The sequence below is a fragment of the Ostrea edulis genome, chromosome 2 (assembly GCF_947568905.1).
Source record: "Ostrea edulis chromosome 2, xbOstEdul1.1, whole genome shotgun sequence".
NCBI classification, from domain to species: domain Eukaryota; kingdom Metazoa; phylum Mollusca; class Bivalvia; order Ostreida; family Ostreidae; genus Ostrea; species Ostrea edulis.
Genome location: NC_079165.1, coordinates 94,945,257 through 94,958,212, shown reverse-complemented (window position 1 = coordinate 94,958,212; position 12,956 = coordinate 94,945,257). Strand labels below are relative to the sequence as shown.

The 12,956-nt window shown below is 35.9% G+C and overlaps 1 protein-coding gene across 5 annotated transcripts; it reads right to left on the bottom strand.

The window, feature by feature from the left end:
• Nucleotides 1-1,230: 1,230 nt before the first annotated feature.
• Nucleotides 1,231-11,685, bottom strand: LOC130051992 (patched domain-containing protein 3-like). Of its 5 annotated transcripts, none has more exons than XM_056155608.1 (5): nucleotides 11,572-11,685; nucleotides 8,713-8,812; nucleotides 7,638-8,575; nucleotides 4,729-4,935; nucleotides 1,231-2,744 (listed from the first exon to the last, which is right to left on the bottom strand). In XM_056155608.1, exons 2-5 carry the CDS (start codon nucleotides 8,727-8,729, stop codon nucleotides 1,345-1,347), a joined length of 2,562 nt encoding a protein of 853 aa, XP_056011583.1. In that variant the 5' UTR covers nucleotides 8,730-8,812; nucleotides 11,572-11,685; the 3' UTR covers nucleotides 1,231-1,344. The 5 variants fall into 5 exon arrangements, with proteins under 5 accessions (XP_056011583.1, XP_056011585.1, XP_056011584.1 ...); XM_056155610.1 differs by having other exon boundaries at nucleotides 8,724-8,812; nucleotides 11,572-11,684; XM_056155609.1 differs by lacking the exon at nucleotides 11,572-11,685 and adding an exon at nucleotides 9,962-10,090.
• Between the last annotated feature and the right edge of the window lie 1,271 nt (nucleotides 11,686-12,956).

Sequence of the window (12,956 nt, the reverse complement as noted above, 5' to 3'; positions counted from 1 at the left end):
ATTTATAGAAGCACTGAAAAGGTCCGACACTGTTCCACATCACCCGCGTCTTTATCAAGAGACATCTATTATATAAACAAATATCACATACTACACACTACGACAAAAACAACAAATAATAATAATCTACATTGTTAACAGAATTTAAGCACTAACAGACAAACTTGAGAATAAACAATACCTAAGTGTGGAAGTGTACTATTACATGGTATATATATGTATATATATATATATATATATATATATATATGTGTGTGTGTGTGTGTGTGTGTGTGTGTAAAACTTATACGGTACCAATTTTGATGCACCAGATGCGCATTTCGACAAATAATATATATGTGTGTGGTCCTGTGATGATCCGGATTAGAATAGGTCCTCAGGAATCCTTGCTTGTCGTAAAGGCAACTAAATGGAGCGGTCTTTCTTGTGAGTACGCAAAAGCCGAAGCCCAGTGTCACAGCAGGTGGGTCACGTTAAAGATCCCATTCTACTGAAAGACTGTAAGCGCCTAACATACGCCTAGATTTTGCATCTCTTCACCGGCAGTGGTGACGTCTCCATATGAGCGAAGAACTCTCGAGAGGGACGTTAAACAATAAACAATCAATCAATCTTACTATCTATCTACATGTATCTCTCTCTCTTTTCCACTTTTACTGTAAATTACAACGATAGTAAGATAAAACTGGATTGAAGATTACTGTTTACCTGATCGAGATGTAGGGCTCATGCCGCGCGTGACTGGTCAAAAAGGGAAGCTAACCTCTCCTAGGCATCTGGTCCTACATATCGTATGTCCAGGGTTCGCCGTTCTCTTAAATTTGCATTCTTTACCGGAGTTAATGAGATTGAGCACTCTTCGTTTTCTTCACCTTTCATTAAGGATACTTGATGACAGACATACACACTGGATGCATGAGTCCGTGTATATTTTTGGGCTTAGTTTGATTCCAATAAGTACATGTACAAATATAGAATTCTTTTTAAAAAATAAGGGACTTGTAAATTTTCTGTCATGTTCAAAAGTTGATATATTTTATGCTTTCCTAGCTCTATAACTCTATACAAAATTTCACCACTGTTTTTTGTCATACTTTGTCACAACTGTCAGACAATTTAACATAGAAAATATTGATTTAAATGCTAGACGGAAACACGCGTACATACATATTTGTAGTCCATGACTCGGCCTCTATAACAATACACCTATACTTGAATTTATATGCAAAAGACAGGACATATTTTTGTTTATTAGATAATCTATAGAGTTTCTTCGCTATAGTTTTCATTAGAGTTTTACTTTCCCTTGGCACCCTAAATGATCAAAGAACAGGTTGTCAATCATTAAACTGGACCTGATCTTGCTTTAGAATTCGGCCCAGGTATGGGTGACGTTTCTCCGCTTTCTTTGTCTTCTCCTTTGTTATTCAGTGGACCAATAAACGAGAGGATCACTGGAATCAAAAGCACCGAATGGGCAAGACCGATAAATATCACAAGGAACATCAGCTTTCCAAACGTTTTAAAAATATAACTGTTGGCAAATCCTAAGACAGAGACCCCCAGGAGCGTGGAAACCGCAGCATTGAATATTGGTCCTCCTGACCTGTCCAAGGCAAGCTGAACTTTAGCATCTCTGTTATCCGAGTCTACGGCAAGATAGGCGTGGCAGATATGGGCGCTGAAATCTACCGAGAACCCTACAGTCATGACAAGGTGTATCATGGATATGGAACTGAGGGAAATATCCCAATAGTACATAAATCCAAACACTCCAAGAAGTATGGTAAATAAGGACACCGCTATAATGGTGATAAGGGTTGGATGAGGCATGAAGAAGATGGTGACGACTATTATAACAACGATGGCGATTCCGACAGTTTGCAACGTGCTTGGAAGAATTTCAACAAATTGTTCAAAGAAAATGAATGGGTCAGAATATACTATCATTGGAATTGCAGAATTATCTGTCACTTCCCGCATACGCAACATCATTTGACCTTGGTCGTAGGTTGATTTCAAGTTGTTGGTTTTCAAGTAGAAACGGGACGAGATGATAGTCGATCCAGTTGAATCGATGACTACATCACTGGCATACTGTGTCATATTTGTCAAAAATGTCTGGAGAGCGGTAATAAACGCAGATTCCGAAGTATCAACATACAGAGTTGATTGTTTGAAGGCCGTCAACCAGTTTAATTCAGAATTTGAATCTATTTCCTTGTCCTTCTTCGCCGTATTTTGTACCGACGTTAGGACACTCTGTGTCCATGCAGACGAATATGTCTGATTATATTTCACATTAAAAGACAGTGTTATCTCTGTTCTAAAATATTCTTCAAGCCAGGTGGCGTATTTGTGAAAAAAAGAATCATCCGCAACAATATTTTGTAGAGAAATTCCTTGTCGGAGGTGAACGGCACCATACACAGAAAATCCAATGTAAATCGCAAAACAAAATATAATCATAATCTTTAGTGCCAAATAACTAACAATCTTTTGAATGAGTTTTTTTGGGTACCTCTCCAGAGGACTGTCAACATCTCTGCGATCTTTAGGTGGATACCCGGCACATGCGTAAAGTAAGCATCCTGTTTCCCCATCTTCTCTCAACGATTCTTTATCCTTTGTTGTTACACAACATGCCACACAATGTCGATTGCTTTTGATTCTCCTTTCATGGATGACTATGCATGCAGAAAATATAGTCATTTGATTGAAGTAACAGAAAAGCACAGCCACACCTGAAACAAAGACAAATTCGTTCAAAGGATGTGTAAAGAACACTATTTCCTATCGTGGACTACTAATAATTTTCCTATCAATAGGATAATAGGATTGTGATGGTATTGATAAAGCGATGCGCGATCTTTATCACAAAGAATGAATTGTATACAAACAGTCATAATTTACATAGACGCAAAACCTACAAGTTCCAAAATATGAATTTTAGGCTAATCTCTTGACTCATGTTAAAAATTTTCTAAATATGATGAAACTTTATGCATATACGTTACTTTGAGTACTTAAAAGCAGGGTTGATAAAGCCTCAAAGCAAAATGAAGCAATCAACTTAAGAATCTCAAGATATCCCAAAGTGCTCAGCTGGCGTGAATAACTTCAGCCAGACAGAGAATAACATTTGCACGAAATGATAGTGGCACAGAAAGGTAATTCTGAAGAAATCAAGGTCTCATTCAATCGAAAGCCTTAGCAGTCATATTAGGATCGTTTCTATAAATGACATTAATAATGACTGAGGATGCAGTTGTTATTCATGTGAAGATGATTGGGTCTCAAACAATAAACACTCGTAGCCACGATTCTACAACCCCTAAAGGAACATTTGTATTAAGTATAAGTACTAAAGATGCAGTCTTGACAAGTAAATATTTCCTCCACTAATAAAAAGTCATAGAGACCATATTGAAATCTGAATCGTCCCCTTTGCGAATTTTTCTCTAACGTAGAGACGTCACCATTTCTAGGTGAAGTGCTAAAATTTCGACCTATGCACGGCCGTAACAGTGATGACTTTCATTGTGACAACGTTTAGAATACCCGTGATTTAAAAAAACCCTTTTACTGCTATGAGCTTGGCGAAAGGACAGTCACTATGTTTGACGAAGCACAAGGATCGAGAACGAACCCACGCCTTCCACTTGCGAAGTGATCGCCTTAACCACTAGGTTATACCGCGACCCATTAATTCAGTAGAGGCATATTTAGACAAAATATGATGACTGGGGTTGCTGCCGTTTTCTAAAGAAGTTGATTATTTGTCAGCCAATGAAAAGTCCTTGAGACCATAATTAAATTCGAATCACTCCAAAAGGAAGAAAATCTGCGTGACTAGTACGGAGAAATTTCCAACAAGAATGGCGACTGGGGATGTAGCCGTTCTAATATGGAAGATAATTTCGTTTTGGCAATTCGAACGCTATGGCGGTGTATCTGTCATATCTAAATTTGGATTACTTCAAAAGGTATCAAGATATTCAAAGAACAGCTAGATGAAATCTTTATATGCACGTCTTTAGACAGAGCGTATTAAGACACAGCGATGGCTGAATATGTCCTTCACTTCGGGGTTTTCAGTTTCTATTTTCATTTCTCTGTCATAAGATGAAACTTGCTGTTAAACGTCTTGATGGGTCACCCTAGATCATAAAGTAATTTTGGTCCATTTCGAGTTTTGTCAATTTATTTGAAATTTACTAGTAAGATAATATGAAGGGTACATGGTTTGTCCGTCTAACTCCTCTCACGTTTTCAAGTGAGAAAATTATTTGACAGAGTGTTTGTATCAGTATTGAAGATGTGCATCTGGCAAGAATTTTGATTTTCTTCAAGTTTTGGGAAAATAATAATTCATTGAACTTGGGGTTGGGGTGGGTTAGAGTTACGATTTTGAAGAAATATTACAAATTGAGTACATGTACATGGTGTGTTCTTTTAACGCCTCTCACAGTTTTGAAGCTAAGACCTTTGTAAACACCTTGAAGATGTGGAGATTGCAAGAATTTCAATTTCCAACAATTTTCTAATTTTCTTTGATGTTTGAAAAAAATTAAAGGCTGCTGAATTAGTCAATTTTGGGGAAATGTTTTGCACACAGAGGTCTTGGTTTGCCAAGACAACCACTATCATGACGTGTAATCTCTGACGTAATGTATTTCAATCTTGTGATCATTGCCATGTCTATCCTACAACATAGGATTGAATTACCAATGTAAATACAGAAGTTTCTGACACTAATGAAGATTGAACTGGCTCCAATGAGAAAAGCAAGAAAGTCTGTCACGGACGTTATGGTGATGGCTATTCCACTGGTCTTCATCATGAAGTAAATTCTGTCCGATACGCTGGATTTTTTAATAGACTTAGCATCAGCTATACCCGACATCAAGATAAAAACATCGTCGATTCCGATTCCTGAAAAATATATACAAAATAACGTTTTACAGATAAGTGATGGATGGTAATTTGCAATGTGTTTTGCCTCGAATCTACAATTCAGAAGCTCTAAGAGATCGAAGTACATCCTAAAAAGCAATTGTAATGAATGAATACATAATAAGAGAGGATTCAAGACCCTCGGTGGCGATGAATTCACCATACACTTCGTCATGAAAAATGAATTTAGAAATATCAAAATTCATTGTGCATCAGTTTTGTGTTTCCCATATGTTAATCATGATTACTACCATTCATTTTGATAGCATGCTTCCACGGAGCATATTACTTTTTCGCAAATTTTGAAGAATATTAGTTTTACTTTACGGTAAATCACAATTAAATAATATTGCATAGAGGATGACTTTTTCAATGCGTGCTTGAATTGTTGCGCACATAAATTGAATGAACGATATCTTTAATTCAAATGAATTTAGGAAAATTTTTTGAATAATTATGAGCATCAGTTGTGTTATACTTACTGATATCAATTACAATGCATAAAACTTGATTATCAGGTAGTCACTTGGAGCTAATTAACTCCATTAAATCCATCTTCAACTTCCCATATTTATGTAGCAATATTCTATCATCACCTGCTTATGGTGTTTGTATCTTTCAACTGATTCAATACGGAAGAGCTTGTTCTGCGTATGGTCAGTTTTTAAATCGAGGCAAGCTATTGACAAACAAGTTGATGGTACAGGGTTTTCAACAGTATCGATTTAAGTCAGCATTTCGGAAATTCTATGGTCGTTATAACAATCTAGTTTGCCAATACAACCTCTCATTGGGTCAAATGCTGTCTGACGTGTTTCATATCGATTGCTAGACCGTTCGTGACACACTGATTTACCTGATCAAGATATAGGGCTCATGGTGGGTGTGACCAGTCGATAGGGGATGCTTACTCCTAGGCACCCGATTCCACCTCTGGTGTGTCCAGGGGTCCGTTTTTGCCCAACTATCTATTTTGTATTGCTTATAAGATTTATTAGAGTGATCACTGTTCGTTATCTTCATCTTTCATGTTCCGTATGTAACATAAATGATCTACCTGCGTATTTGAAATTAGATAATGATATTCCGAATGCAATTGTAATCCGTCATGCCAATTAATTGACCAAAGACAAAATGAACGGTCTGTCATAATTTCAAAATTTGAAACTCAATATTGCGAATGTGTTTATAATGAGTGCGAGAAATTTTAGGACAAAATTATGAAAACACGTCGAATGCAGTATATGAATGACAAATAGAAAAACGGCAATATTGCAAACAGTAACCTGATTTCTTGGACATTGTCAGGTAGTGTACAACCTAATTTTGGTAATATCGGGCCATTCGATGTATGAGAGTTTTCGACTTATTACTTACTTTCAAGATCTGTGTCATCACAAACATGTTCGACCAAAATAAAAACTTTGTTGTGTTAATCATTGTGTTTGTGCATATCAGTTACTGTTAATAAATTATTGCAAAGAGTCGTAACAGTGACTTCTATAATCATGGGAAAAATTGATAACATCGAAAATATCAGATGAATATCGTATTTAAATATTTATTGATGTGTCAGATCTTTGATCTCGGGAGGGAGAGATGTCCTTCGTTGAAGTAATATAATTTTGAATCTTCATATAATGATAAATATGGGCTTAGTCAAAACTATTATAAGCATAACTAACACTGAACACCTACATCATTTTATGTTGTAAACCAATCGCAACTTCTCAGTTTGCCAGAAAGGCCCGAGAATGTGCGATTGGTTGTATACCTAAGCATTTATTATATTGCCTCATTCTGGGCGCTTCGTTATTCAAATTTCCATAAGGCTGATACTAAAATCACAGATTGAAGAAACGAACAGGAATTTTTTATTTATTAAAAATGATCACAGCTTATTTCTTCTGTAAGATCATATCAAGCATCGATGATCAACGGGTTTACTTTGTATCGTATTATCTTAAGTTTTCATTAAAAAAAATAAAACTGCTTTAGCCAAAGCGTGTCCGCCACTGTACTATCATTTTTGCTTTTTCAGTGTAGTTTATCGAAAACGAAAGTAGGTTTTTAATTAATTTTACATTTACTAATCAAGTAAGATTATATTATAGCTTACGGGCTTCATCTCCCATATGGAACAATATTAAAGGTGGAAGCAGTAACTCTACAGCAAGCGTTTCGGAGTTTATTGGCAAAATTTGTTAATTAGTAAGTGCATGTATGTAAAACTTATACGGTACCAATTTTGATGCACCAGATGCGCATTTCGACAAATAATGTCTCTTCAGTGATGCTCAACCGAAATCTTTGAAATCCGAAATAACTATGAAGTTTTAGAGCTAAATATAGCCAAAAACAGCGTGCCAAAAAAGTGGAGCCAAATTCGTCCAAGGATAAGAGCTATGCATGAGGATCTTATATAAGGATGTCTCTAAGACGAACCGGCGTCTTCCGTTATGAATTTGCCTTCCTTAAACGCCATTGCAAATTGGAACGAATTTGTTTAGGATTTTATGACAGATGACTACCGCAAACGTATGTCGACAGGCGCTACTTGCTTTTTGAAGGGCTGAGTATCCAGAATACTGGATCGAAAAAATGTTCAACTGAAATAGTTTAGTCAGTCAATCATTGAAAAAAAAAAACGTGACGACATTGATATCACTGTTAGTTCTTACCTATGATAAGAAAAGGGATGACGCCCACAATGCTCATATACTTCACTCCGATAAGACTCACAAAACCAAAGGAAGGCAAGACAGATAGAACAGCCGCAAAAACTCCAGCCTGGCCTAAAAAACTTCTGTCTGCTATAAAATTACAGTTCATTCTCGAGGTGGCAATGGAAGCATACGTCATCATGAGTGCTAATGTCAAAACGTAGAACAAAATGTCTCCTCCTATGTTCTTTTCAATTTCGTCATCTAATGCACTGGAACACGAGTATGCTAATTCTGAGATTGTAACAATAGCACCCGGAATGGCATTAATAAACTGATCTGAATAACCGCTACGAAGATAGTATGTTAGCTTTACTCCGATGGCAGACGTAAGTAACCCGTTTGACGCAGAGGGACTCGCAAGAAGAGAAGATAAAGACGTCTGCTTGAATATGGGGTATGTTATATTATTCGCTAACATATTTTGTGTGAAATCATTCGACAAAAAGATATCACCCGATACTAGACAAACACCGATCCGATTAAGACACAATTCAGTAAATGTAGAAGCTGCTTCCGATGCAGTGATGAAAATCAAGTTTCGAATATAATTGTCAACAGACTTGATATCATCTAAAAACGCTGACGTCAGCATATTTCCTCTATCTTTCGTGAGAATTAACACTTCCCATGCATCAACTGATTTAAAATCCCGTTCACTAGGGTAGATGTTCTCTAGATAGTCCCTGTCTTTGGAGGCCTGACTGTTAACTGGTGTATAGAGTCGCTCTGCTCCACTTTCTACCTCGAGTCGAAGCATACCTAGACCAAGGAGACAATTCATTGCGATGACGATAACCAGGATTTTAACAGGGTGTCGCTCCAGAAATCGTCCATAGAGGCCAAACAGACGACCTATCTTCTCTTCGTGTCTAAGGTAACACTCGTCCATATTCCTAAAAGATGAACAGACATCTTTAACGGTATCATATAAAAAATTGGGAATGAAACCCTTTGGAAGGATTTTTACTGACATTCAAACTCACTGGAAGAAAAACAATTTTTATTTCTATCAAAACTGTGTACAGCAAACCATTTAGAAACCTTCATCTTTTTATATCCCCTGCGTCAGTCCTTCAATGTATGGTTCATTCTGGCAGGCTAAGGGTATTGCTCTCATTCCAGATAAAATCCTATTGAATCAATTTTCATCTTTAAAGAAGTAAAATGTATTCAACAAGAAGAAATTGTCAATTAAATTTTTAATGAATATTGTTTTGTTTTTAAAAGTAACGTATGAATACTAAAAAATTAATAAAATAAAACTCAGTACTACAAACTTGATATAAAACCATAAAGTTGTGTTCTTTTGCAGTCCAAAAATAAATAGTACGAGTTAACTGATTCTGTATACCGAAAATTATGATTAAGTATGTGAAATTTATTGTTATCTATCAAAATTATGATTAAGTATATGAAATTTATTGTTATCTATCAAAATTATGATTAAGTATGTGAAATTTATTGTTATCTATCAAAATCATGATTAAGTATGTGAAATTACTGTAATTTAATCTGATAAAATAATCAAATAGCAATGAAAGCTCATATATATATATATATATATATATATATATATACATACATAAAAGCACAAAAACCCAACAACACCCTACTTTCTTAAAGTGTCGGATCGGAGAAGATACAAGGCCAATAAAGAAATTTATAAAAGCAATGAAAAGGCCACGACACTGTTGGTTATTTAAAACTCAAATACCATGGTACAAACTCTCTAAACCATCACCAGTAAACACGCGTTACAACGAAACCACCACCATTTTTATCACTCAGTACAACAGTGTATCACTTTTGTCACCAATGTAGTTTATGTTGGGGAAACTACAAACATCAGACTTAGGACCAACAACCACCGATCAACCATCAAAACCAAACGCGTGACCGAACCCGTAGGAGAACACTTCAACAAAGAGGGTAACGTTTAACAAGACATGCAAGTGGTTGTTATTGATCATAACTCAATATGGACCGATGCAGAGAGAAAGAGCACAGAAAAATCCTGGATGCATCGTTTGAAATCATTCCGTCCAGGTGGAATGAATAATTTCACGCGCATGAATCCAGGATAAATTCTTAGTTAAAATCAGTTTCCACAGCCTGATCGCCAAAATTCACCCGATAAGATATCTTCTTTTGTATGATTAATATAAATATAATTCGTTTCTCTCGTTGCAAGACTCTGACCTTGAATTTCTTAATTACACCGTTTATTTAATTGTTATTACATTGGCGAACTTGGGTTCATTATATATAGAGTTCTATACCTTTACTCTTTAATAGTAAATCCGAACCAAAGCGATATAATTGCCTTTACTCCAGCATGATAAGCGTTTGATATCGATAGAACATCCTAGAACTGCATTATGTCTGGGCCTACTACAAAACAAAGTCCACGAACTCCCTGTACAAATGACATAGAGACAACAGAACATGAACTGTCTGACCAGGGAAACTTGGACTCCCGTTTCTCCACAGACCGCCCTAACTGTCTTTTTCCTCTTAGTGAGTAGTACCAGGAAAGACTCCACAACTACTACAGAATATTCATGATTCCCTTCGGAACATATCAGAACTTTTCATGAGATCGAGTAAAGTAGTATTTCCAATAAATTTGTATCACGCATGACGCAGGATTTTGCATGGAAATCAGTCATTTTACGAAGATTTAAAGCGAATCATTTACGTTTAGATTGTGAAAAATCAATTGAGGTATAATAAGCTCACATGAATGAAAGAAATATGATTTTGCTGCTAATATCTGAGAACATTTTAACTACCATTGTAATCCTTCAATGGGCATCTTCTTGACTCATCAATTTGCGCTTTTTAATTCAGGTTTGTAGCATACAAATAAATTGTCAGTAGCCAGAGTTTTTTTCCCGTATGTACAAATAAGTTTTCTTTATATTCCTGTCACATATAGATAAAGTTTTCTTTATAATTTTGAGAGTTTGCTGGTCAGAGGGAAAATAAGTTACCCGGTAAGCCAAAGATCTTTAATTACGGACTCAAATTAGATTGTCCGAAATTTACAACGACGGACGTAAAATCGTTCTGCTTTAAAGTGATTCAAAATTATTTGCTATAGTGTCATAACCAGATGTAATAGATGTAATAAAACCACAGGTCGTCTGTAAAAACCCAGATTCCCATCATAATGAAACGTAGCTGAAAGTAAACACATCTGATGTCAATGGCGGAAGTGTAAGGTATATTTCACATCACTTTCTGAATGTTTAAAGATATATTTAACGCTGTTAATTCCAGCTGTAGGAAATTGAATTCTGTAGGAAACTGTGTTAACATAATCATATTTCATCTTGTTCCTCTTGTAAGACAATTTCATGATAAAATCTTTATTTTAATCGAAAGGACCACGGTTCAGAAAAATTGGTTTCATACCGAAAATGACGATTTCGTAAACTATAGTGGAGGGGAAGCTTCGCTATAAAAGTGAGACTTCCCCGGTAGAGGGATCACTTCCCGGGTAGAGGGATCACTACATAGCCAGTCTTCCGGGGAAACGGTCTTTCACTATATAACACCGACCCATAATAATTTTTCAGTACTTTTTGAAATATTGAACATTCTGTCAGGAAACTTTTGTCGCTTTTTGAGTTGTTGACCTTTCTAAAGCATAACCGAGACATTAATTTTTCGCTGCATGTTTTGACATTTATAGTTTTACAGAGAGAAGATCGATAGATGCATGCATTTCGTATTCATAACAACCACAGGTCTCTCTATCTAGTTTCTAACTGTCATTTAACACAAAGGTTTATAAGTAGTTTTATCAACTGCATTGAATGAAAATGATATATTACATACTAGACACTCGGTTTGTGAACAGTACTGTTACAGTAAGTATACTTACAGTTTTACAGCAATGGCAACATCTATGGGACTGATAAAAATAATGTCTGCTTGGAGAAAGGATTGTCTAACGATCGATCCTTCCAGCCAATAAGTCAACAAATTACAATCGCATGATAAAAATCAGCATTATGTCACAGGAATTCTGGTAATGGTATTTAATTTGATGTAGCACTCGGAAGATTTCTTACATCTGCAGTCGTTCGCATTCAAGTTTAATTTTATCTTTTCTAACGAATGGCGCTTCTCACACACAGACTTCAAACACGCTCCGTCATTCCTCGGAGGTGACGTATGCGCTTGTTAGTGATGTTCATAACATTTTAATCCCTTTAATCTTATGACACAGCTACATTTATGTTCTCCCCACAAACGTCTGAATATTTTTATTGAAAATGTTCTTCATTAGATGGACAATTCATTTCATCTTTTAAAAAGAAATTGACGCCATGTTTAATTGAGCTGTCCATTTAAGAATTGCTGCATGTTAGTCTGGTGACCGTTAATACCAACGGACCTCTAATGTATAGGTAATTCATTTCAGTTTTTAAAATCCCAAAATCTGTTGTAATTTTGGTGAAAATTATTTACTATATTGAAGTATTTGTGTCTTAATGACATTGATAATTATCTACAGTACATTTTCTGATCTGCCCGTGCCTACTCTAGGTTTCTTTTGATTAATTCATCACATTTTATCATATACATGTTCTCATACATGTACGCGTATGTCCCAAGTTTGAAGAATAGCTTTACCAACAACGAATATTTTTTTATATTCCCGATTAGGTTAGCTTAGTCCAGTACTAATACTTTCATTGGTTCAAGTGTTGTCTGTGTTTCATACCGATTGTTAGGCCGTTCTTGGAATACTGATTTTGACTACGGATAACTCCGTTTACCTGATCAAAATATTGGGCTCACGGCGGGCGTGACAGGTTGACAGGGAATGCTTTCTCCTCGTAGGCACCTGATCCCACCTCTGGTGTGTCCAGGAGTCCGTATTTGCCCAACTCTCTATTTTGTATGGCTTATAGGAGTTATGAGATTGATAACTATTCGTTATCTTCACCTTTCATTTAACATATCTTAAATAGTCGAAATGTTTTCAGTTCTTTATTCACTCAGAAACAGATACCAGTGCATATACACATAAATACAGATAAAAGTAAGTGTAAAAAGATAGACAAGTATACGAAGAAAATAATGTATAAACATACAACGACAATTACATGATGTATGCAGAGAGGTTCAGGAAGAGCTGACAGCTTTAAATTTCTTGATATGTTTTAACAAGATTTTAAGAATTTCTACACTGTCTGTATCATTCACCTCACTGAATGTAGTACGTTGGGGTTTTTACAATATATCTTTTCTGTCGTTTGG